Source organism: Alosa sapidissima, chromosome 13, assembly GCF_018492685.1.
Source record: "Alosa sapidissima isolate fAloSap1 chromosome 13, fAloSap1.pri, whole genome shotgun sequence".
In the NCBI taxonomy this organism is placed as follows: Eukaryota; Metazoa; Chordata; class Actinopteri; order Clupeiformes; family Clupeidae; genus Alosa; species Alosa sapidissima.
This window is the reverse complement of record NC_055969.1, coordinates 30,107,386-30,133,775: the sequence shown is the minus strand read 5'-3', so window position 1 is coordinate 30,133,775 and position 26,390 is coordinate 30,107,386. Positions and strand designations below refer to the sequence as shown.

The following is a 26,390-nucleotide window of genomic DNA, read 5'->3' as shown; positions in this document are numbered from 1 at the left end:
TGGTATCAAAATTCAAAAGAAGAAATTCGATGTTCAAAATCCTGTGTAAAAGTCAATGGCAGATTTTGAATAACATAATTAATTCAGGACTAACTAATCTGATGTCAATCATCTATTTTAGGAAGCTACTGTTGGCCTTAATTAACTACTGTGGACTTCTTCCCTCAGTGAGAATAAAAGCCCTCTCTTGAAAGCTGTTCCTATATGTGTAGAAAAACTATACAAAGAATTTGTTTTGTGTGCTCAATTAAAACAGAGCATTTTCAGTTGGACCACTATTACCAGAAAAGAGAGAATGGCCACTGATAATCCACTTTGTGTAGTTACTGTATGTTTCGTACAGTATCAGCGCAAACAGCAAAAACCAACCCGACCCAGTTCACAATCTTCATCATCAGCATTTAATCAAGTGAGGTGCATAAAGATGCAAATGACAAGCAACTGAATCAAGGAAAGCTTTGGTGCAGTATATTAATAGTAATAAAAACCCGGCATCCTCTCAGACGCGGGTATGTCATGCCTCCAAATCGTCCAAGTATTCAGTTTCTAGGTAATCGGAGGACGAGGAGGTGCTGAGGGAGGAGAGGTCATCGCAGCAGTCCTCAGCGTCGGAGAAGGAGGAGGTGTAATGGAGGCCGGACAGCCGGTGGTACTCCTGCGAGGGCACCTCTGGACAGGCCTGCCTGACGCTCCGACCTCCCTTCCATGTGAACCCGCTCCACGCGTTCACCAGCTGAGTGCAGATGGCACAGCCCATGGTGTCGATCACACAAACTGGACAACTGGACAAACTGACATGCACACCCGCAGGCACACACATATACTGATCTTCTCGATATGCAGTCTTAAACACACATCAGATCCCTTCCACACAAATGCTCCTGTTTGCTGTAGAAAATGAAACAGCCTCTGGTGTGACTTCTGATAGCAGTAGATAAGCACTCACAGACATCTTTTATGTGGATATCTGGTGTTTCAGGGCACATTGGCGAGAATGGCATCTGTTACCGCAGCAGAAAAAAAACTGTCAGTCTTTACACATTCAACCACTGCCACATCCCCACTGATTCACCTTCGGCACTGAGCCATAAACACCTTGATGATCTGACGGTGACACGCGCTCAGACATTACACACACACACACACACACACACACACACACACTGGTGAAAGTCTGGGAAAGTCTGAGTGACTGGTGTAAGGTGATAGTATGACTTGTCTTCTGTCTGACCAGTGGGGACTAGACCTCTCCTGACATCATGGCTTTTTGCCCTGGGGTTTCACACACAGACGGGTGACTGAATGGGGAGGCAGTGAAGAGGAGTGAGAGTGAGCGAGTGGGACGATGAAAGGGGCATCAGAGGCATCAGTCACTCAGGAAGGTAGGCGGCTAGCCAGGCAGACTTGCTTTGTGTGCGTCTCCAACGCAACAGGTAGCCGCCTCGCTTGGGTGCAGCGCCTGAGGCTGCCCAGGGGGAGAAGGTTGGCGGGAGTTCAGAGTTCACGGGTTCAGTGGCACCGCTCCCGGAGCGCGCGAGGTAAATATTTACAAGAGCTTATCCCCACCAGCGGTGCTGCCACGAAAACATCCCCTCCTCCACCACATCTTCTCCAGTCTTCTGTGGATCAAATATCTCTCACGCCCTCTCTTCTCTCTCTGCTCCCCTCTCTCTCTCTCTCTCTCTCTCTCTGTAACCTCCCTCTTTTACTCTCTCTGGTAATGCTATGAGTGTTTAAATGTTCACACACATCCACATCCACTGCCACACACGCACCATCCACGACAGGTAAGGAAAACAGCTCTGTCCCATGTGCAGAAAATCGGCGTCCACCACATCCAAGCTCTCACTGTTGCAGTAGTAGTTGGGTGGGGACTGGGTGATGAGAGTGAGTCATCCAGCCCGTAGCTGGACTGTAGGTGCCCTCAGAGTGCCGTGTCCCCCTCTCCTGTGTGTTGGGTGCCCAGGAACAGTCCTGCAGTGTCAATGGAGCGTCCAGCAAGAATGACCGTGGAGGGAGAGCCTCTTAGAAGACATCCAGAGTTTTTTCTGAGGTCCTGTTCCTGTCTGGGAAATTGAAAGAAGAGAGAGAGAGAGAGAGAGATGAGGCTTCATACAGATTATCAGTAGTAGTAGCAAAAGCTGTGTCTGGTTTGACATCACACATTTTGGTCAATAGGACACTCATACAGGACTTGCGTGAGTGACAGCAGAGGTGCGTTCACATTCGCAAACATAGGTGGACGTTTGCAAACAGGTTTCTGTTTGCCTTGAGTTTGGGTGAACGTTGAGTTTTGGGTGAACACATTTCCAGCAGATTTCACATTATATATTTGCACTAGCTCCAGAATTTACAGCATGTGGAAAATGTCCATTTTTTGTGCATGTCCATAAGAATGTGCATCATGCAATCATATATTATCTCACTTTAATCTCATTACATCACATTTCCAAAACCTTTTTCAAAGAGGTCACCACTACCACAGGACCAAACCCACTGGGCTGCCCAAACACAGCTCCTGCATGTGTAATCTCTTGTTGGAACATCTATCCCTTCTGCACCAATGCACTTCGGCGGCCTTTTTTCTGTGAGGAAATGTCAGAGCCAGCGAGCCGGCACTAATGACACCCATGAAAGATTCATTGTAGTGAGGCCGAATAGCATGAGTCTGTCAGGCTATGGATGGGTTGGAGACACCCACCCACCCCTGTAGACACAATAGAGGGACTCACCTTGCCCCCACACACACACGACACTCTCGTTTCCTACACGCCACGGTATTGTCCCAGGCGCTCTTTTCGTGTGCATCATTTGCATTTTAAGGGTGTGGGGATGGGGGTGCGCGCCCCACCCAGCCAAAATAGCTTCCAGTAATAGCCTGCCACAAACAGGTCATTCTGTGGAGATTTCCGCTCCACCTCAACCAAAAATCTGTTTCAACCCTCTCTGCTTCAACCATGACATGTTAAAACATTTGAGTTTAGGGTTAGGCTATTTGTGCAATATCCTGTTTTTGGGTTGAGATGAAAGGGTCTTTGTTCAGTTTCATGTCAGCCCCCAGAAAAAAAAACTCAATTTTTAACCGTCCATGTAATCTGTGACTTCATTGAACAGAGGGATTCAGGCATACCTGCATCTGGTGTAGATTTTTCTTCTAATACTTTACATTCTGATAGGTGACAAGCTTTCATCTTCATCCTTGATCTCAATTTGCACCCACTCTTTGGTAAATTAAAAAATATTCTGAATCCCTTCAGGGGACGAAATGGGTTCATGCAGAGCATGGAGCGGCAGGTCTGGACCAGAGCACGCAGCAGCCTGCTAGCACCATCCATGCTAATGTTTTGACTGGGTGCAGAGAGCCAGCTGGATCACTCAGTGGGAGACAGATGCCTCCGACAAACAGACAGTATTTTTTTTTATTTAAAAAGAGAAGGGAAAAAAAGTGCCCGAGGAATATTTAACACCTGCTCTGCAGAATCAGGACGGGTCCTACCTTTTGAGAACACGTCTTTCTCTGCGACCTCCTCGATGCCTCCCTCCATCCTTGTCTCTGTACCGGCTCTCTTCTCCTCCTCCTCTCTCTGCATACCCTGCTACTGGAGGAGAGGGGACTCAAAATGACATCACCACCACCCTGATACCCCGCCCCCCTTCTTGTTCTGCTTACACACACACACACACAGCAGACACACTGTGTGAGTGAACACACACTCACACACACGCAGTCGTGCACACACACACCCTTTCGTGATCCTCCAAGGATGCTGCTGGGGACAGGGGTGGTGTGTGTAGCAGAAGAGTGATGGGGGTGGGGTAGCACGAGATGGATGATTGCAGCTGGAGTTCCCAGCATGCAATGCAGGTCAGTGGCCTTGCTGAGTTTAATCAATGTGTAGCCGCTGGTCTTTAAAATGATGCATTGATTTCAGGACTGCCATTATGAGCTCAGACATAATCAGTCTCAGACACTAAGTAATTCCAGATACATGAATAGGCAGATGGTGACAATCTCTATTTATTGCCCCTTAGAGAATGATTTAGTTCATTATTGGATTGTCCCTTCTACTCTGTGAAAGTCTGTACGATTTCTCCATTTTGGAAGACCTGGCAGTTGTTTTTGGAGAAATGAGATCACCATCTGGGCAGCGTCGAGCACTCAGCAATGCAGAATCATAAACAAAAGGGAATGTTGTACGGAGGGTCCCTCCAACAGCATTAAAACAAGGGGCGAAGGCGCGGACCCAGTTCATATGATTTCAACTGTGACATTCCCCATTTTCCTACACGTATGGCTAAGTCTGGAGTCAGAGTAAAGCTTGGGGTATGGCTCATCCCTGGTCCAAAGCAAACAAGTTATAGACCCTTTCAATAATAAAAACAAAAACAATGCTTGAACATTCTATTTGGTTCCCAATCTACTTCCTCTGCATTAAGATAACATATGGAATGTTAAAACGGAAGCCTTGTGGGGCCAACTATGATGCTGATAATGGAACTCTCTTTAAAGGGTCAAAAAAGACAGAACACAACTCTGAGTGTGCTAAAAAAGCAAAGATGAACCACCCAGGGAGAGAGAGAGAGAGAAAGAGAGAGGCAGAGAGAGAGAGACAGGGAGAGAGAGATGAAAGAACAGGCTTTATTCACTCTCAATTTCAATACAGTTAAACAGACAATAAACAGACACTCAAAAAGAAGCTTAGTCAACCTTGACGCAAATATGCCAGCATTAAAACTGTGATCACCTGGGACTTCAACCAAAGACACTGTTATACAATATCTATTAGTTCACTAGGTCAAGTCTTGACATTAATTTGAAATGTAATGGCTATGTCATATGTCATCAATGTTCATGGATAGAGAGATACACTCAATAAGTTTAACAAAGATCAATCTAATTAAGCTCTTTAATAACAGTAGAATTTAGTGCCACACTCTTTTCAGTTATACATACTAGATATTGACCAACATTGCACGTGCCCAGTATGTGATTGAAACAAAAGAAGAAAAAAAAAAAAAAACAGAAAAGAAAACACCAGATATTCTCCAGGCAAGTTTTGGAAATCAATACCAGATGTTGAACTTTTTCTTTGGTGAACTCAACCAAATAGTGGCCAGCAACTGACTACGGTCTTCAACATCAGATCAGAAATGGCAGGAACGAGGCTTTGAATTTCTATTTTGGTTGAGTCTCGCTGGTTTGTTGAGGTGTGTTCATTGTTGGCGGAGAAACAGTTAAACTAATCAAAACGTACACTGAGTCAGCCATTGACTAGCCTCAACCTGCCCATGGAACCCCATGGCTGAGGATGATGTGTCCATTAGGTTCCAGTGTTCTGTAAAAATTCAATTAAAATGACAGCAAGACACAAAGAATGCAGGGAGAGCCCTGAACGTTCCATCACTAACCACAAAACCGGAGCTGGTAGCAAAGGGCAAGAGGAACTGAACAACTGACACTTGACTGGCCCTGTGGCGCAATCAGACTTCCACAATATGGGACAAGGGGTCTTGCACAACTGTGAAAGGCCAGATTTTGAATCATCTCGGCATTTTACAACACAATAAATGTATAATTTGCCATTTTGAAAACGGCCCTAATTATGCTAGAATAAAAAGCCCACCATTTCCTACAGAACCCTTTCTCCATTTTTACCCGTACTCTGACACACCCCTCAGGACAGTAGCTCTACTTGCCTCCCACTGTACAGCACCCTTAAGCACTCATAACTGAAGGCCATTGTGCCCTTGTGCAGACATGCTTAACGCATTGGGGGGGGGGGGGTTAATGTTCAGCGCAGCAGTCATCAGGCAGCAGCTTTATAGCTTACATCATCCACCCTCTGAGAGCCTCACAGTAGACTCCTCAAACGCAGATGAAACTGTGTGTGTGTGTGTGTGTGTCTGTGTGTGTGTGTGTGTGTGCGCGCGCGTGCTCTGTAAGTTGCCCACATGTTGTATGTATATACATTTAAGTGTCTTGGTAGAAATCCTCTTTTCGGCTCACTTTCAACATGCTGGCCTCTGCGTGAAAAGTCTCTCCTCTCCCTCTCCGCTCTTCCTCCCAGAGTGCGGTTTCAGATGCTCCTCGCTACCTTAACATGTATTCATCACCTATGAAACAACATACCGTCGCCTAATCTAGGAGTAATTTAGCGAGCTGCGGCTCCTCTCCTCTCGTGCAGGTGAGAAACCCCCTGGGGGATGGGTGCTCCAGCGATGCTATGGAGTGAAGGCTTCAGTGAGGGAGAGGAGGGGTGGTGGTGGTGGCAGGGCGGGGCGGGGCGGGGGGGGGGGGTAACATGCCTCCACCTGCCTGGGGAAAAAATCAATCACGAACAACAATGTTATTACATTAATGGAATTATAATGGAGTAAATACAGAAGAAATAATAACAGGCTTAATTACAGCAATTAGACACACAAACACACTCAGACACACTCACAGACACACACTCAGACACAAACACACACACTCACACACACATCTATTCTGCTGACTGAAATGGTAGGGAGCGTTGAATGCTGAGGGAATTTTGCTTGGTATTCTCAGCAGGAGTGTTGAAAAGGACAACTGGATCCAGGATCTTGTTTTACCAGCAGAAGGTTTATACCAGCGTAGGGGGAGCTAAAGGAATAATCATGGGGGATCAGAAATTTGACGTCAGCGGCCTTAAACAAAAACAACCTGAGATGGGGGGGTTGGTGGGACACGCTTGAATCATGAGGTAAAGACTTCTGGGAAACGGCCTCTGATCATTAGCAGCTGTTGAGTCATCTCAAAGTGTGTTTGTGTCTGTGTGTGAGAGAGAGAGTGTGTGTGTAATTGCTCCTCCAGATGTTCCCTGGTTTTCTTGACCCTTCATGGGAAGTCATTAGCACGAATGTATGCATTCACAAACCACAGTTGAGATATCCACACACAGTTTCCATTTTGTAGTAACTCGACGCTGTATGATACATGTGTTGGCAATGAACCCTTTTGTTCTGAAAATGCTTACTCATCGTCTAGTGCAGACTGGCCTGGGATCTATATAATAAAGATGTCTCCAATGATTTCACTGATCCCAGACCTGCCTTAGACCTTGTGTTTTTGAAACTTCGGTGGACCAATTCCATGACCACTGGGTTAGTGGATGACCTCATTTTGTAGCTGTTCACTTCCAAACGTTTGTGTTGTGTGCATAAAATGAGTGTGGCTAATACAACTATCTGCTCGCTACTGACAACATTGCTAAAACCATCTTATTACCCCTCAAATTAAATCCCTGTCCTGTTTCTATACATTTTACTAAGAAATATGAAATAACTACATAATCCATGTATTTCCCACCTAAACATTCTCATAAATTATTCATTACAATCTTATATCATCCGGAAAAGAACTCTAATAACTACTCTTTAACTACACAACCAGTTGGAGATTCACAGGCAGTCCAACAGACCTTCTTCTGCAATCCCTATCATTTGTAGGCCTGTGAGTGATGCCAACAGGAAGGAGAGGAGATTGAATCAGCAGATAGATCTGCAGGGGATGGCTACCAGTGAATATCAATACTAGACAGGACCGGACGTGGCCCTGTTGAGTTTTTGAGGAACTGAGATGACATCTATTTTGCGGCTGCAAGCTATTCTGCAGTAAACATGTTGATACATTGATCCAACTGATTTGGGTGAAATAACAGAATGTGTGTTTGTGTGTGTCCTTGTCTGCTGTGTTTCTTAAATGTATAAGTGTGTATAAATGTTTGTGTCGGTGAGCTGTGTGTTTGTGTGTGTGTTTGACTTGTATATGGACACTTGTTTCAACTCCAAGCTGATAAAATATCAGCCACTTGATGACAGTATCACAAACCTGGGATTTCAAAGCAAACTAATCGTTATTGTATTTGGAAGTCTTAGACATGTGCACAAACTTGCTTTACGTGGACTGCAACTGTGTGGACTAAGTAAGCCAGATGCAAAAGAATAGCCAAGTACTGCTCCATTTCTGCAATAATAGGTATTGTATCCATTTGGAGACAAAGGTTATATTAACCCATTATCACTAATGCAGAAAGGCCAAATGGCACAAAGCATTCTTGTCCAAGCGTGTAACCTACTTCCATCAATGTTTGTATCTATAAATACTTCCCTTCTGTTAAGGATCAAATAAAACCATTAAAGTGTTTGTGTGTTTGTGTGAGTGTGTCTGTGTGTGAGTGTGTGTGTGTGTGTGTTTACTGGTACTCACTCTTTCAGAGTGCTCTAGTCTCTGCCTCTATCTTGCGCTCTCCGTGGCCGTCTGGCTCCTGGGAAATGACGGCCTGTCTGACGGCAATCTCGGGGCCTCCACTATAGATGCTGAGCAGGTACTGCCACGTCTCCTCAGAGATCTGACCATAGTCTGCTCCTACAACACGCACGCACGCGCGCGCGCACACACACACACACACACACACACACACACACACACACACACACACACACACACACACACACACACACACACACACACACACACAGAGAGAGGGGTGGTAGTATCTTCATGTTTACTTAATGTGCTATTCAAAAAAGACATAGCAAAAAACAAACAATCCCCTTAGAGATCAATAAAGTATCTATCTATCTATCTATCTATCTATCTATCTATCTAAACAAATACATGGAAACGCAAACCCGTATGGAACATACACGTATGCATAAACTCATCATACTCTCTCCTACACACACAAAGATAGTTCAACAGCACCTTCACGGTAACAGGAAAATATTGTTATGATGTACTATGCAAAACACACAAACACCACTGAATACACAAAAGTCAGTTAGACAAAACACTCCAAGGGGAAAGAGGTAAATGAGTCACTGTTCTTGATAATGATCTACTCTTAAACTCAACACATAACAGTATGCATATGTATATACATATGCAAATGTAATGGTAGCCAGTTGGTTCGTAGCTGTGCAGTATGTCAACCTCCCTCCCGACGTCATGCTAGCAGCCGGGGCTTTTAGCTCGATTGTTAGCGAGCTCGATTTCCGATCCAAAGTGTTGCGTACGTGCGGGTTCAAGTCCAGGTGAATGCAATGATGCGCTGTGCGGTTCAACACCACGCCGTTTACAAAAACAAAGCAGTACTGACCAGAGTAACCCTCACAAAAACACACAAGCTTAATCACACACACACACACACACACACACACAGAATCCAACCTTGTTTGAGCTGTATGTGGCCCCCCTTCATCACAGCAATCTTGCTGTTGTCAATGGGGCCTGGGGGCTCTGGGGAGAGATACAGCACAGTTAGTGAGCAGGGCAGATGATGGCAGGCCTGTTCTAACACTCAGGACGTTTACATGCACAGTTAAGTCGAGCAACAGTTCTAGCTCGGCTAGGGGATTTGACTGAACCACTGTCCTAACCCTAACCCTAACCACGTAGTACACGGTTTGTCTGGCTGACTAGCACTTAGCCCTGGGTGGGGGGCGATGATTAACAAAAGGGGAAGGTGTATGACTTATCTGAGTTATGACTTCTACCAGTTCACAGATTTATGGTTAAGTTTTGCAATTTGGATGATTTGTTGGGACGCTAAAGTAGATAGTCAGTTCCAAGTGAGTGCTTGCGTCATGTGTCTGCTCGAGGATGCATGTACCGTTATCTTTCCCCTTGACAAAGCTCTCCCACTCTCTGAACCACTGCATGCTGATGCATAAAATCACTGTTGGTGCTTCCTCGGCCTGAAACTCCTTATTTAGCTGTGGATGAACAGATGGACAGAGACAGAAAGAGAAAGAGGTTTCACATTGCTATTAAACCACTTCACCACTTTCATGATTACATTCATAAAATATATGCAGCATTAAAATGACAATAGACAAGGCCTCCACAATTACTGAAATTAAAGGAGAATTCCGGTGTGATTTTGACCTAAAGTGTGTTGAAACATGATACCAAGTGTGAACTACCACGGAATTACTTTTGGAATCTGATCCCTTATCATACCTGTTCATTCATACTCATCGCTCGACTTATCGTGACTAAATTCAAGATGGCTGCAAACGCTAAACTCGGTGAAGATACTGTCTGTATAAATTGTCTTGTAAGTAAACTACCAGTGCTTTTTAAAGTTCTCAATGTCTCGTTTTAAATGTCAAGGCCCTCGGAAGTCTACCAATGAAGTATGGAGCTACTTTGAGCCTCGTAAATGGTGTAAAACAGTGATTTATTTGCATGGCTAGGCCGATGCCCGAGGCACCCCCATCGAAAAACTGTTGGTAGCATTGGCTAACTAGAGCCAGATTTCTGAGTGCAGGGGACAAGCCGAGATGAGGTATGAGACATACGTTCACACTCGGTATCATGTTTCAACACACTTTAGGTCAATATCACACCGGAATTCTCCTTTAAGGAAATGACACCTCTTACATTCCTTCCTTAAATAAATAAATAAAAACAATCACGTCATCTGCATGCGCAGATACGTCCACAGTGGGAAAAAGCCTGTGGGATTCCCCTGCACACACCCACATATGGATGCATGTCTACCTTGATAAAAGTGTCAATCTCCATCTTCCTGCGTTTGGCAAGAGCCTCAATCTCGACTTGACAGACAGCACACAGGTAGAGGTGGTTCACGGCAGGCCCGCCACCAAAACTGAGAGACAGAGAGAAAAAACGAAACAGAAACGGCTACTGATTAGGTGGGTATGTGGAGAAGAGAGCATGTCCTCGCAGTCAGATTATATTCACAAACACTGTCAAATAACACCACCAATTCAGCTCTTTCCCAATCCCAATCACACCAGCGTGTTACCTGTTGTAGAGGTACTCCCAGACATTCTGGGGAAGAATCACCACAAGGTCATCGATGTAGTGGTACTTTGTGGGGGGAATTCCTGAACAATAGGACAAGCTCCGTTAGCAATAACATTACAAGTATGGGAAGATATAAAGGAAGGATAAAGCCTGAATCACCAAAATCTTCTGTGTTTATGTGTGTTAATTAGGGTTGGGTCAAAGATCCATGCAATGTTTACATTTTTACGTATAGCATCAGCTCAGAGTGCTGTTAACAAAATGGGTCGAAAAAATAAACTATTAGTGCATGAGAGCATACAGCATATATGTGTATGCTTCTGTGGTACATGCTTTATATGTGTGGAGGGTATCTGTTTGCCTCTTTGCTTGTAGGTCTCTGTATGTGTGTGTGTGTGTATGTGTGTGTGTGTGTATGTGTGTGTGTGTGTGTGTGTGTGTGTGTGTGTGTGTGTGTGTGTGTGTGTGTGTGTGTGTGTGTGTGTGTGTGTGTGTGTATGTGTGTGTGTGTGTGTGTGTGTGTGTGTGTGTGTGTGTGTGTGTGTGTGTGTGTGTGTGTGTGTGTGTTTTTCCTGACCTCCGTGCTGACACAGGAATGTGTGGTTGCTGATGGGGCCGGGCTCGGTGAAGGTGTTGAACTTGTTGAGCCACTCCCTGGAGATGTAGAACTGCAGCAGGCTGGGCTCCTTCAGGTTGGCCAGGGCCACCACCTTCTGACGCTCCCGCACCGACTCTTCACTGCTCTTCCTAAAACACACACACACACACACACACACACACACACACATACACATACACACACACAGATACATACATACATACATACATACATACATACATACATGGACTTTATTGTCCTAAAGGGATATTCATTTTCACACATCAGCACATGTTCCCAGTGCAGAAACAGAAGCTAGGCACAGCACCACATAGAACAACAATTCCCTACTACAGTCCCAGCTCCACAAGAAGAACAAACAAACACATCAAATGACAAACAGAACACACAGAGTAACATAACAGCAGGAGCTGATGGATCCTTCCATCAATTTGTTAAGAGCAGCAATGGCAGAGGGATCACAATTCAGTGAGACAGAGAGAGAAGACGTGATACATGGACAGACAGGAAGAGGAAAAAAACGGGAAAAAAAGGAAAAGGAGGGAGACGAGAGGAAATGAGAGCAGACAGAGAGAGAGAGAGAGAGAGAGAGAGAGAGAAAGAGAAAGAGAGAGAGAGAGTCCATGACAGATGTGGGGAGTGAGGTAGAGGACGACAGATGGTCAGACTGGTGAGTGTGTGGGCTTTGACCCAATATTCAACAGTGAGCGTGCGCATGGCAGCTCAGAGGAAGCAGAGGAGCGGACGCTTGGTGCCTCTGCTGGAGACCGGAACACAGTGGGCAGCATCGAGGGGCACTGCCAACCACACAAATCACGAGAGCGAAAGTGAACTACTGACTCTACATACTCTTGCATCCCTTTCCTTGAAGCAAAAGATCAAGGCTGTAGCAGGAGGATGCTAGGAAGGTCACTACAATCTTCACAATATTTGGGTAGACATTAAAATATAGCGTGACTTTACACAGTGATTTAGATAGATAGATAGATAGATAGATAGATACTTTATTGATCCCCAGGGGAAATTCAAGGTCTCAGCAGCAGCATACATACAACACAAACACATTCTTTAACAGCAGAAAGAGTAATTAAAGTATATAATATAAAAACACAACTAAGCAGTAAGGACAGTAGAAGATAAAGAATATGCTAAATATACTAAAATACAAATTAGACGGTGTGATTTAGATAGCGTAGTCATAACTCATAACCATTATGTATTCTCCCTCCCACTCGCCATTATTCACCATGGGCAAGATCAGATAACAGAATCCATGTCACATATACTGAATGGCTGCAATTTCTATTAATTGGACATTATATAAAATATAAAAATCTAACATCCAGCCACCATACTAATTGCTTTGTTAAACCTCAAATGTTTTCATTGTGCCATGCACAGATGTCTGTGTTTTATGATACAAATGCCACCAGACCTAATACAACTATCATTGATGAGAGCAATAGGAATATGTTCATCCAGGAAGTAGGCTGTTGTTCTGATCCATGTCTGGAGGTAGCCTATTTAACAAAGCTGGTGAAATATCAGCCTCTTGTGCTGCAAATGTGCGGTCTTGGCTACTTTATGTCATTATCCTGTGCTCGTATTTGGCAGTTTGGGCTACGTGTAAAGGCTGGTAACTAAGGTTCTCAGGACAGTTAGAGTGTGTCTGTGTGTGCACATGTGTGTATCAGTGTGTGATTGCTTGCCTCTGAAATCTCACCTGTAGAACAGGACGTAGGCCTCTGCGTTCTGCACCACTGTTTCATGCACCTCAGTAACGTACTGGTCATCAAACTCATACCACTGACCATTAATCACATTCTGACAGTAGGCTATGTAGTGACCACCTGAGAGCGTGAGACAGATGGAGGAGAGACAGAGGAGAAGAAAACCGAAAGGAAGGAAGCAAAGGGGTAGATGTCATGAAGGAGAAAGAATGGGTAGAGTGACAGAAGAATATAAATGTTACATAATAGGAACTATGGCCAGATTTGATGAGACACATCTACAGATGTCAGTCTCAAAGCATCTCAAATACCCTTGAGGTTTTTTATTGCATCAGCTGACACAAACCACAATCTGACATCCAAATACATCTCACTCACTGCCTGCGGTGCCGTGGTGACAGATGACAGACAGGAGGTCATAGGTTGTAATCTGAGAGGGACTATCTTTGGCCAGGAAAGGTCGAAGGTCGAGGCCCTCCAATGGAAACGACACATGGCTGTTAATCTTGAAGGAGTACATGACCTCGTGTCTAAAGCGCTTCAGGTGAATGCAGAGAATCTGAGTGCCAAGTGCAACACACACACACACACACAAGACAGAAGTTAATTTCATTTTAATAAAAAATAAACTGCACAAAACTGTATAATGACGATGAATGCACACTCACCTCAGGTAGTCTTAGTACTTTGCAGTATTTGATTCCATTCCTCAACCTGCAGATGTGGAAACAGGTGATCACTCATTAATCAGACAGAGCAGGTGAACTCTCACCTGAGCTCCAGTCAACCTGATGTCTACTGCTACACAGTCAGCACAGTCTTGCCATCAGCACAAAAGCCGACATAAAAAAGGCTGGGTGCTTACTTTTTACATCTTTCACAGCTGTACATGTTGTCACCTGCAGAGAAGAACAGGTAAATGATTACACTCGCTGAGTAGTATTAAAGTATGCTGAGTAGCATTAAAGTATGCTGAGTAGCATTAAAGTATGCTGAGCAGCATTAAAGTATGCTGAGTAGCATTAAAGTATGCCGAGTAGTATTAAAGTATTCTGAGTAGGATTAAAGTATGCCGAGTAGTATTAAAGTATGCTCATTCATTCTCTCATTCAACCACCTCTTCACATTATTTCCCAATCTCAGTAATTGTTTCTCGACTCTCTGCATTTGGTTGTTTCCCACGCTGGGAGTCCCATCCCTGTCTAATCTCTCTCTCTCATCCTGTGTGTTACTCTTCCTAGCCACTGGTATGTGTTTATGTCTATCAGTCTAGTCAGTGTTGGTCCTCCTCACACCTTTCAGTTCGTCTGCAGCGAAGAAGGCAGCAAGGCAGTCCTCTAGGGTCACCATAGGCCCCCAAAACCAGCTGGGGATGCAGGAGACCACAAACCTGCCACAGACCACAGACAAACATATGAGATTGGAAGAGAGAAAAAGAGAGAGAGAGAGAGAGAGTATCAATGGGGATGTGCATGATGGAGAAACTAGCAAATACATGTGTGTATAAGTGTGTAGACATGTCCGGTGTATGTGCTTGTGTGCATATGTATGCATAGTATGTGTCCTGTATGTGTTTATTTTTTTGTTTGTAAACACATGCGTTTGTGTTTGTGTGTGTGTGTGTGTGTGTGTATGCACACATGTGTATGTGTGTATATTAGCCCTCTGACTTGCGTATGGAGTCCATAATGTAGGCGATCCAGCCCTGAGTGCCGTAGGTGTCTGCGCATACGCCTGTCTTGGCTGGGGCATTCTGGTGGATGGAAGAGTGCAGCTTGGCTAGGTCCTCTTTCCCTGGAATCGGCAAGGACAAGTCCTGAAATGTCTCCACAGTGGTGGAAACCTAGGGGAAAAAGAGTAACATTAGTAAACACTTCCAGTAAAACATTGCTAGTCCTAACTGCCCTGCTTGCTAACATCATCAGTATCACTACTGCACAACAGAAATTAAGCCCAAAGCTAGTCATTATTTATTTGGACTACCCTTAGTTTAAACAAAAACACTTGTCCCTATAGTCTGGAGTTGTTATGGAGTTATCATGTTTACAAAAAAATAAGGGACTAAATCGAGACAAAATTCAGAGAAATGTGTCACTACACAAAGCATACATGTGATTCAGACTGAAATCATTCTACACACCATATGGAAGCTTTGCAGTGTTCAAGAAAATAAGTTTTAACTGAAAGATCATATGACCATGCTGCCCTCTGGTGGCTAAAAGGCAAAGTACAATGGCCAACTCACCCTGTCGCATGTCAGACACTGAACTAGACTCAAGATTGAACCGTCAAAGATATCCGAGATCACGCTGCGGTACCGAGACTGCTTCTTCTTTCTGGGGCCCATGATAGCCTGAGCTGCAGAGGAAAGGCTGCTTACAAATCATGGTAAGAGGTGATCCAAATCTCACTACCTAAATATTTTTAGAAAACTAAGGAAATCTTTCTCTGGGAAAGTAAAAATGCACCTAAGCATATGATGTTATTTGATGAAAAATGTATCAGCTGTACTGAGGCTTCTTGGAATGAAAGTGTCCATGAAACAAATGCACTTACAAAAAGTTGGGACAGTGTGTAAAATATAAATAAAAACAGAATGTGATCATCTGCAGATCACGTAAACCCATATTTAACTGCATAAAGAACATAGACAACATATCAAATGAAACAGACAACAAATCAAATGAAACTGACAAATTGTACTATTGTATGAGAAACATACACTCATTTGGAATTTGATGTCAGCAACACATCTCAAAAATGTTGGGACAGGGTAAACAAAAGGCTGGAAAAGTTGTGCAATATAAAGTAAACACAAGAAGGAACATGGCACAACTAGTGAGGGTAACCACGACTGGGTATAAAAAGAGCATCCCAGAGAACTTTAGTCTCTCAGAAGCAAAGATGCAAATGCATTCACCACTCTGTGAAAAACTGTGTGAGAAAATAATGGAACACTATAAGGATAATGCTTTGTACTGTAAAATTGCAAATAATTTGGGGATTTCATCAACAATAATACATAATATCATTCAAATATTTAGAGAACTCAGAGAAATCTTTGCACGCAAGGCACAGGGCTAAAAATCAATACTGGATTGCCGTGATCTTAGGGGCCTCAGTTGACACTACATTAAAAACAGACCTGTTTCTGTAATGAAAATCATTAGGAAAACCTTAGGAAAGCCATCTGATAACATTGTCCATAAACATAATTTGATGCTCCATCCACAAATGCTGGTTAAAGCTACGGACAAAAGAAAAAAACATATTTAGACACGATCCAGACATCTGCCATGTTCTCTGGGCCCAAGCTCATGAAAGATGGACCAGGGCAAAGTGGAAACTGTCTTGTGGTTAATAAAATAAAGGACTCCACATCTCCCGGGCTAAAGAGGAGAAGGACCATCCAACTTGCTATCAATGCACAGTTCATTGTACAGTTTTGTTGTTATTTACATTTTACACAGCATTCCACTATTTTGGAGATGGGGTTGTAATAGCATAAATCTGCCATTAGAGGATAGATGTGTAAACCATCAGGGAGAGAGGACCGTCCACATTTTCAATGATAACTACAACATCAACTGTAACAATATTGTAACTATACCATAAAGTGTGTCCACTGCTCTGAGAGTGACGTCCAACAATATCGGTCTTCATGTAGTCATTGTTTTGGGCGTTGACATTCTCATGCGCTAGAGCGATAACTACGCTTTTTACAGTCAATCATTATCGTTACAGTAATCGTTGGCTATCTGGACGGCCTTGAAGTCACACTAAACTGGACTATGAGGCTGAAGCTCTCTGAGGTAAAAGGAGTAAATGAGAACTAAGGAGGCATCGTTATTGGGTTCCTACGGACAATGTTTTTAACACCATGCACCAATACCACTTCATGGGGAACATTAGATGACTTATTACTTTGATAGAAATGCCACCTTGTAAATACTACCATGGTATTATCAAGCACATGAACATACAGGAAATGCTCGCCCTCATACTGTAATATAGGAGCATTCCTACTAGGAAGTTCTCAAGTCAAGTCAAGTCAGTTTTATTTTTAAAGCGCATTTAACATGCACATAGTACAACCCAAAGCGTCTGTTGAGAACTACTTCATAGGAGGCCTTGAGTGCATTAAGGACCCTGAAGCCCATCAGACTGAAGCACTGAGTGGCTGGCTGACTGATTGGCTGTGGCTTACCTTTCTTGAGAGAGTAGGCTGACCTCAGGGGGCTGGACCTGGGTGGGCTGCTGGAGAGCTTGGGGTGGAGCTCCTGGGCGATGGGGGCGGGACTACAGGGCCGCGACGGAGGATGGTGCATCGACGCCTCGTTATCAGGCTCTGAGGAGAGAGATTGGACACGTCCAAACCAGATATCTCAGAGCTTTACACACAAGCAGGAGGCTGGGTAATTTGCAATATGAGAACGTGTGAGAGTAAGGCTGTGAGTCTGTGCATGTGTGAGCGCATGAGTATGTTTACTTATATATTTACATATTTATTTTACTTTGAACTGAATCTTTTATTCAAAGCGACTTACATGCCAATTATTACAAGGGCCAATCTCCCCAGAGCAACTAGGGGATCTGGTCAGAATATGAACTCACAACTTGTCTGTGTATATGTGTGTGTGTGTGTGTGTGTGTGTGTGTGTGTGTGTGTGTGTGTGTGTGTGTGTGTGTGTGTGGAACAGGACATAGGCCTGTGTCTGTACCAGTATCTACATGCTGCACCATTGTTTCCTGCAGTCCCTGATATTATGCGTATGTATGCCTGTGCATATCTAACCTGTAGTGCTGTTGGCTTGTGCCTGGTTTGGGGTGCTGCAGGGCACCGCCGTCTCCTCAGGCTCCCTTTCCCCCGCGGCCTCCTGAGAAGCGGCCGTGTCCACGTCCGCGTCCTCGTCCATCTCCTGGGACGCCCCGCGGAGCGGCGACCCCGACACCCTCCGCTCCTTCAGCCGCTCCTTTTCCGAGATGCCCCTCCCGGTGGGACCGCCGCCGCCGCCGCTGGTGGTGGACGCGGAGGACACTCGCACCCCTCCGCACTCGTCCTGGATGAGCAGCTCGGCTTCGCCGGCCCCGCGGCCCTCGGCCCCCTCCCCGCTGCTGGACCCCGAGTCGCAGGACAGGAAGTCGTCCTCCGAGGGGCTGCGGTCGCCGTCCCGCGCCCCGCCCCCGCCGTCGCCCGCCTCGGTGCCCGAGTCGCCCATGCCGCCGCTGCTCTCCCTCAGGGGCTCCTTCAGCTCCTCGTGCAGCTGGTCCATCAGGCAGCGCAGGAACTCTTGCGTGTCCTGACCAGAGCAGAGCGGCCGAAACGCAGTATCAGTATGTGTGTGTGTGTGAGGCTGTGATAGAAATGCAATCATTTTTGCACTAAATTGCTTTTATCCAACTTCATGTGTGTTAGATCCATGTCAATGCGTCTTATGGACATGTCTGTTTCTGTACATGGGTGGTGTCTTTGTGGGCGTAGCCTACAGGCCGAATTTACCCCACCCACAGAATTTGAGACTGCATAAGAGAGTGAGAACTGAGACGTGTATGTATCACTGACCTAAACTGTGAACCATACAGGTCTGTGATATGTATGCATGTTCCTGGTATGTATCTCACATTTCCTTATCTACTCAGTTTGTCAGTGCTCTCGTCGTGGCAGGCATTTCAATTTAATCCAATTACAGCCTACGCCACAGATTAACTGTGTGTGGATCATCACCTGCTGGGCGTAGCCCCGAAACATGGGATTTACCAGCTTGATACCATGAGACAGACTTGTGGGGACAACATAACTAGGCCTGGAGAAGAAGGGAGAAAAAAAGAAAGTAAGAAAGAAAGAAAGTAAGAAAGAAAGAAAGAAAGAAAGAAGGAAAGAACAAAAGGAAGTTTAACAGTGCAAGCATTTTGTCGCATCATTCTGCAGGCATCTTAAAATAGATTGTTGATTTATGTTGGATGACTAAGTGCAAATGCTGCAAAAACTAGAGGAATACAAATATTCTAATGCACCCAGCATGAGGTACCTTAACCATCTGTTAACCTGAATAGCTTGAGACAATATTAACACCATATCCTACTCAATACTGTAAGGTTCAGGGAGACTGAACTCTGTCAAATAGAACATTTGTCTAAAAAAAGATATACTTGTCTTAAGCTCTTGAAGTAAGTGAATGTACATTGGTCATAAATAATTACTTTCATATGCTACATGTATCTGAGGATCTGCTGTGTGTGATAACTTGCAATCACATACTGTATCTAAAGACCTCTGTAAGTTACACGAGGGTGTTAAATGTAGCATTGCAGGAACTGTATTACATAACAAGATATAGAGAAGTGATGTCTCATAGGAATGCACGAGTTACCGTTTCTTGTGCCAAAGCTCTGAAATGAGCTTCTGGTAGCTCTTACACAGAGCCGGCTTCTTATCGGTTCGGACCAATCCGCTGCAGTCCAGGAAGAACTGGGTTAAAGGAGGGCTGGAAAGGGAAAAAAAATAAAGTGAATGTGTAGGTAAAGAAGGCAAAATAACTGGACAAATATAGAGAGAATGAGAGACCCAGAATACATTGTGCATTGTACAAACAAACAGGACTATGGTCCCACACAATAGTGGAGAAACAGTATTGGCATCACTCCCCCAAATGCAGTAAAGTCAAATGTCTAGGATGGACTCAAGAGAACAGGAAGTGGCCTCACCAGTTGGAGAGGGCTTGCAGGGCAGCGTTCATGTAACACGAGTTCCCAATGTTCTTCATCCCTGTGAGACCTGCGGGAGTGAGGCAGTCAGGGAACAGTGCAATCTAGCATTACACACCACACTGTTGAAGTCCTCTGTTGTTTTCTTCCCCCTGACCTCTTCCCAGAAATACAGCACATTCCTATCGCGAAGGGCAATCTGAGCACATGTGGGAGGGCGAGACTGCCCTTCACAAATAAGCCGAGTGCTCGTTCACCTCTTGGTTTGAGCTCGTCCTCCTCCGATTCGGACTCATCTTCGTCAGCGACGGCTATGGGCACAGCTTTCAAGGGATGACTGCTTGAATGACGTAAGAGATCCTGAAGCAGAGTACAAAAAAAAAAAAAAAAGGAACAAAACATTGTATTTTTTCTGGCACAGAGCTACTACAGGTAATCAGAGGTGACACTGCCCTCCCCGTGCTGGCCCACCTGCTCTGGGGATTTGCACTGGTGGGTGGCCGGGACAGGCACCATGGGCCGCTGCTCCAGGAACACCTCCCTCTCACACACATAGCACCAGATCCGGAATGTGGTGAGGTTCACTGTCAGATGGTGCTTCTTTGCCTGGGATAGGGAACAAACAAGTGAGAAGTGAGTGCAGGAATGTATTTCTTCAGAACCCTGAGAGTGGAGGGGTTTGAGAGCCAAAAACACTATTCTTTTGGGTCCCAATAAGGGGTGAAAGCTCCACCAGTTGTTTATATCTGATGAGAAATTATAGTTCAGTTTACAAACGTGGTATGGCTATTATTACATTTTTATTTCAAATTGTGTAATTTAAATGTTGTAATATAATTATGTTCAATCAGCATTTTCAATAGTATTTGATACTTGTGTTGACTGATACTTCATTCAATCATACCACACCTGTATTTGTATGTGTTTGGTGACATTTAATTCCGTTGTTGTGCATGCATTTCCTGCTCTTCTGCTTTTGTTTGCACATGCATATTCTGACCTGCAGTCACTAGCCTACTGAAAGAGCAGGCTCCAAGCTTGCTGCTCCAAGCTTGCTGATGCAGTCTGTTCCAGCTTGTTGATCCTATTTTTGTCTGCCTTAAGTTTTATGATATTTTATTAAACAATAATGCTGTAATTATTAATAATAATATTGCCCACTGATACATATTTGAGCTTGATGGTGTTTTAAGCCCCCACCCCACTTGACTTCAAGACAGCGCTGCGACCGTCGACTTCAAGGAACCTAACCCTAACCTTAACCCTAACCCTTGCCTGTTGTTGTATTTATTTACATGTTGTAACTATTAAAACTGTGTGTCATTACTCAGATTTTTGTACAAAGTTGTGTGTCTATTCTGTTTTAGTTTCCTTACTAGTTTTTGGGTGAATGGGAGTTGGGCCTGCTGAGGGAATGTGCAATATTGCCATCTGGTCGGTGGACAGGGACTGTGCAGAGTTACTGTATATAAGTGTCATTGGTCAGCGTGGGCCACAGGACCGTGTAGAACTGTTGTTCATTTGTTTATATTTGCCTCGAAGGTGACTTGTAGCACCAATGTCACTGAATTATGTATACATGATGCTGTCGGTCTGTATATCTATTAAGTCTGTCCTCCTATATGTCTTGCTGTGTTGTAAGCAGCTGTGAGTGGTACTTGATGCCCAAGACCAATTTCCCTTCCGGGACAATACAGTTGATCTGATCTGATCTGCTACATAAGATCTCCTCTGCTTAAAAGCTAATATGTTATTCTTCATTTTTTTTTAGTCGTTTGGATAAAAGTTTCTGCAAAATGAATAAATGTAAAGATGTAAAAAATATGACGGGTATTTACAGTATAGGCTATAGTTAACATACTGTATGGACTTTCTGTACAGAAGTCTATAGCTCTCATACTGATTGTTTGTGGCCCAGCTCCGTTGGCCCCTACAGCCTACAAATGCATTTGAGTTAAGCTGAAAAATCTTTATAACCAAAATGTTTCCGTTTCTGCAGAAGGGATGGTCATGACGCACTGTCAGGATCATGTGGATAAACCTTGGCATGCTGATGGCTCATCCTGGATAAACTCCAGGTGCCAGAGCTGCGACTGTGGGGGATGTTGTGACACGTACGTGTAGGATTAAGACAATGAATATTACCCTAAATAATTCACGCTATATTGACCAAGCTATAATATTTATGACAATTACAATCTTATGATGTTGTGGAGGTGATAAAGGGTTGGTGTTGAAATAGACTCAACAAAAGCATAACAAAACAGACAGAAGACAGAAGAGAGATTTTCCCATAGATAGACATTTTCCCCAAATCAACGTTCTAATCTCTTATTCTTCCCAGATCATCAAGAACATTTAGACTTTTGTATTTTGTAGTGTATGTGACCAGTGTATGCCTCTTTTTGGGTAGGGTAGTTTCTTATCCTGAAGACTGTGAAGTGAAGTATAACTGGGACACATGTTATATCACTTTTATTTTTCATTTTTGTACTGTTAGGCCTATTTGTTTATTTGTTTGTTCGTATCTGTGTGTGCTAGGTTCGGCTATGCTGGCACTGGCTTGTTTTTATTTGTTTTAATTTAATTATTTTAATTGTTATGTTTGTTGTTTGTTATATTGTTCAATCATATTGTTATCATTACTGTGTGATGTCATGTGTGTTTTATGGGTTGCACTCTGTGCATAAAAGTGTGCTATATAAATACAGTTGACTTGACATGTCAGTACAGTGTTTTTTAAAAGAATGACCACTCTATTCCTTGCTCCGGCACGTCCGTTGGATGAATGAATAGCTACATTATGCATTGCTATGCAAAACACATTAAAGAACAAAGAAGCATCTAAGTGCTGAGACGGACGTCTTTTATGCCACATCATAGAAAGTATTTGATCAATGAAAAACAGGGCCTTAGCAAGCCATTTAGAACTGGAGAGTGGGGGGCACAAATATTTAGATTAGATTAGATTAAATGTAACTTTATTGTCATTGTGTAGAGTACAAGTACAAAGACTATGAAATACAGTCTAACCAGATGTGCAAAAAATGGGGCAGAAAATGGGGCTTAGTTGGTTGGTTGTCACAGGGAACGTTCTAGAACGTTTCCAGCTATACACGATTATGATAGAATACTACATGTCCAGTACAGACATGAATCATAGCAATCAACAGTATTTTTTGTGATGAACACAATCACAAATCACACAATTCAAACTATGACAACAAATGTTTCTCCCATGGTGGGCATGGTTTCTAAAGTATGACGCAGAGTACTCTGTCTCTATGAGGTACCCAAATCTGTTGAGAAGCACCCAAATTCCTCATCTCCCCATGGCTACACTCTTCAACATACAAAAACCGCCTTCACAACATAAAATCAGGAAACCAAATACTTATTGTACACCAAACCTGAAATGAATCTTATGTGAACCGCCTAGGAGTCGTATGGTAAAGACCGGTGAAAAAGCTACTCTTTCTGTTGTCAGATGGTAGTGCTATGCTAGACAGTCATTTTGGGGATATGATCATAATCACAACCAATAATCTGTGAACTTAGAGTCATGTCGACCAATGCATGGCAAATTTATAACACATTTCCTGTTTATGTGACGAGACATCATGAATACCAAATTTGACATAAATCTGATAACTGTCTAGGTCTAGGAGGAGTGCGTCAAAGCATCTGAAACGTGTCAAAATGCATAAAATCCAAAATAACTCACTTCCTGATAGGAGTGGCTAATGTATTTATTGTTCATCATGGGGAGCCCCACATGCCCCTAGAAAGTAAAGCCACTCCATAGGGCTTGAATAGAGGAAAGAGAAGTTGACTTGAACCACTTCGCATTGTGCACTTTGCCTGGACATTTGTCTAAAGTGCAACATCAAGCTCAGTTTGGTGACATAGATGTGACTTTGAGCAACAGACCGAAACATTATACTGGTAGCCGCGGTCAGGAAATTATGAAAGTTATGAAAGAGTGCTTTGAGTTCAAGTGAGCCTTTTGGTAAGTATTGTGTTCCAACATAGTGCCAATCCAATAAAACATCCCTGAATTGTTCAGTTCTCTTCTGTGCGACTGAAAGTCACAGGTTCATGACGTAATTTTAGAGTGGTTTTAGAAATGTTTTATCACGGGGCCATAGTACAAGGTGACTTACGAGGTTATGACCCAGTCATACAGTGTCATGTTCCTCTGGAAAAAAGACACCAAAATGAAGTCTATGGAATGTTGGTCATAGTTGGGCTCTTATTAAGTCCAGACCTTCCCAAAGGTGGTATGCTGTCCAGACATTTGGTAATCCTTGCACACGCCTACCAAATTTGGAGTGTGTAGCAGCCACGATGAGCCCTGATAAGGGAGCGCCATACAGTACCCAACATGCATCTTGGGCCAAGCCTCTGTTCCTGTGAAGACTGATGTGAGTTTTTCCCCATGGGAACCGCATAAAAAGGAAAAGTCTTAATAAATAGTCTTAAAAAAAGTCTTAAAAATAAATAAATAATAATAATCCTGATAGAAGCAATAGGGTTTTGAGAATCTCACCTTACGTGCTGCTTATCAGCCTGCACCTCTGGTGAGGGAGAGAGTGAGAGAAAGCGAGAGAGAAAGATGGAGAGAGGTGTGTTACCTGAGCATGTATGGTGCTGTGGTCGGAATACGACTCTCCACAACCAACATAAGGGCAGTCACACTGTAGGAGGACAGCACAAATACATTTCAACTATATTTAAACTTCCCATTGAAAAATACATTTATGTAATATTTCATGAGTCATGCAGTCAGGAACACCACCATGTCCTTCAGTGTCAATAATGTGCAAAAAAAGCACCTTGAACATAAACCTCACCTGCAGACATGCCCAGAGGTTGGGACCACCCACTCCACATGACTGACAGGTCCCCTAAGAATATGTAGGCATAAATGTGAGTTACACATCAATGTTTATTCTATAGTAACTATAGAACACAGTTTCCTATAAAAAGACAAAGATGCACTTTAAATACTACTTAATCATTGATTTGTACTAGACACCTCCGGGGTCAGTAATAGGATGACCATAACACATACTCCTACCTTTGATTTATGTAGGAGTTCTTCCTTTGTGACCTCACCAATACAGTCCAGGTGAGGACACACTTCACCGTTATCAGCCATAATTTATTTTCACTTTAATCTGTTAAAACCCAACATGAAGACAATCAAAATAATTTAATATAGGACATTATAAATTAACAATTTAATTCTGGGATTTTATGTTTGTAGTCGAAGAATCATGGGCAACATCCCCAGGAACAGGCCTAACCATCTGTGAGTTTATGCACAGGAGACAGTTTAAACCTGTGATATGCAGTTGATTGACATAAAAGGAACATAAACAGACTATTTGCCAAACTGTACAAGCACCAACACGAATGAGACGTGCCTTGGGCTCTTGTCTTACTATATAATTTCTTCAATGGAGGCTCAGTGAAAGTGCTGTTTCATTCCTGGCACCGACAGTACTTGAAATCACAGGGCTAGCTTAGTGTTGGACTCTCATTTCCAAATCAACAAGTTGTTCTCGTCATTAATAGCATTAGGCTACACAGAATTCCATAATAATGAATTCTGAAAGAGAACAATCTAAACCACATGAACACTTTGTCACCGGGGTGACATAAGCCGCCCAACTACGACAAATCCTATACTGCTACAACCACACAACAAACAACACAAACAATAACAAATAGCCAGCGACAGAACACTACAATTGTCAGCTTCTTCTGTCATTACTCTGACATACAACAGCTCCTTTAACAAGATGAGGCCCTATTTTGCAACCCGAAAAGCAAACAAGACATTTAAATTCGCATATGACATCGAACGACCATGCAATATCAAAACTGTGGCAACACTAACCTGTTAAAGGTGATCAGATCGTAGGCGCTATGTTTATTCATTTCACGCCAAATGTCTGATTTCGGATACAAACGTAGCTTATTAGCTGACAGAACCCCACAGATGATGCCCAGCCCACAACCCCCTCCCTCCGCCTCTTTTGCAGCATGGTTTTGCGTCAGTCTTGTTATGCTTTGAGGTGCTCACCCACTTCAGTTTCCGTACAAGGGTACAAGCAAGTGAACGGGGGTTGTTGAAAAGTTCACACGTGCCTGGTTCTAAATTAACCTAATTAAGAAATTGTGTTATGTTGCATTCCTATGACGTAGGTATCAACGTTAGCTGTCATCTGGGTTGCATGGCTGGCTGGCTAGCCCGTTACTCGTTTGCGTGCAAATAAAAATAGGCTGTAGAGAAGGCAATACAATGTAATCCACATCGGGTAAGTTGTGGTGAAATCACACAAGGGCCAATCGACATATGATGTTATTCATTTTGACACGTGAAGAAGTGTACCTGGCTTATGTTTTCATCGGTGGCATCAATGGTTTTACATTCCCCGGTGGCATCATCCCTGCGAACACAGAAGTGACGTCACTGATACGAGCAGGAAGTTTGTATGTGAGGTCCGTCAGTCAGATTTGTCCTCCG

General features: G+C 43.6%; 2 protein-coding genes and 1 long non-coding RNA gene across 7 annotated transcripts in view; 1 reads left to right on the top strand and 2 right to left on the bottom strand.

Moving 5' to 3' along the window:
* Positions 1-382: 382 nt before the first annotated feature.
* LOC121681036 lies at positions 383-3,867 on the bottom strand. Its single transcript, XR_006021929.1, has 2 exons — positions 3,497-3,867; positions 383-2,066 (listed from the first exon to the last, which is right to left on the bottom strand). It is a non-coding gene; the product is annotated as an uncharacterized LOC121681036 (long non-coding RNA).
* A 758-nt stretch (positions 3,868-4,625) lies between these two features.
* On the bottom strand, positions 4,626-26,338 carry usp20 (ubiquitin specific peptidase 20). 5 transcript variants are annotated; one of them, XM_042060642.1, is made up of 26 exons: positions 26,256-26,338; positions 25,761-26,146; positions 24,936-25,035; positions 24,709-24,762; positions 24,490-24,552; positions 20,327-20,461; positions 20,113-20,215; positions 19,856-19,925; positions 19,522-19,635; positions 18,876-18,954; positions 17,946-18,450; positions 17,358-17,498; positions 15,396-15,508; positions 14,821-14,993; positions 14,446-14,540; positions 14,016-14,049; positions 13,819-13,864; positions 13,529-13,709; positions 13,144-13,270; positions 11,379-11,548; positions 10,800-10,881; positions 10,532-10,640; positions 9,639-9,741; positions 9,197-9,265; positions 8,234-8,392; positions 4,626-6,316 (listed from the first exon to the last, which is right to left on the bottom strand). In XM_042060642.1, exons 3-25 carry the CDS (start codon positions 25,014-25,016, stop codon positions 8,238-8,240), a joined length of 2,802 nt encoding a protein of 933 aa, XP_041916576.1. In that variant the 5' UTR covers positions 25,017-25,035; positions 25,761-26,146; positions 26,256-26,338; the 3' UTR covers positions 4,626-6,316; positions 8,234-8,237. The 5 variants fall into 5 exon arrangements, with proteins under 5 accessions (XP_041916576.1, XP_041916577.1, XP_041916578.1 ...); XM_042060643.1 differs by having other exon boundaries at positions 26,012-26,146; XM_042060644.1 differs by lacking the exon at positions 25,761-26,146 and having other exon boundaries at positions 26,256-26,331.
* The window catches only part of rpl7a (ribosomal protein L7a), a 29,284-nt gene continuing 11,919 nt past the window's right edge, over positions 9,026-26,390 (top strand). The window contains exons 1-2 of the mRNA XM_042060649.1: positions 9,026-9,031; positions 25,906-25,909. Coding sequence (XP_041916583.1) covers positions 25,907-25,909 — 3 coding nt within the window. The 5' untranslated portion in view covers positions 9,026-9,031; position 25,906. The remainder of the gene's footprint in view (positions 9,032-25,905; positions 25,910-26,390) is intronic.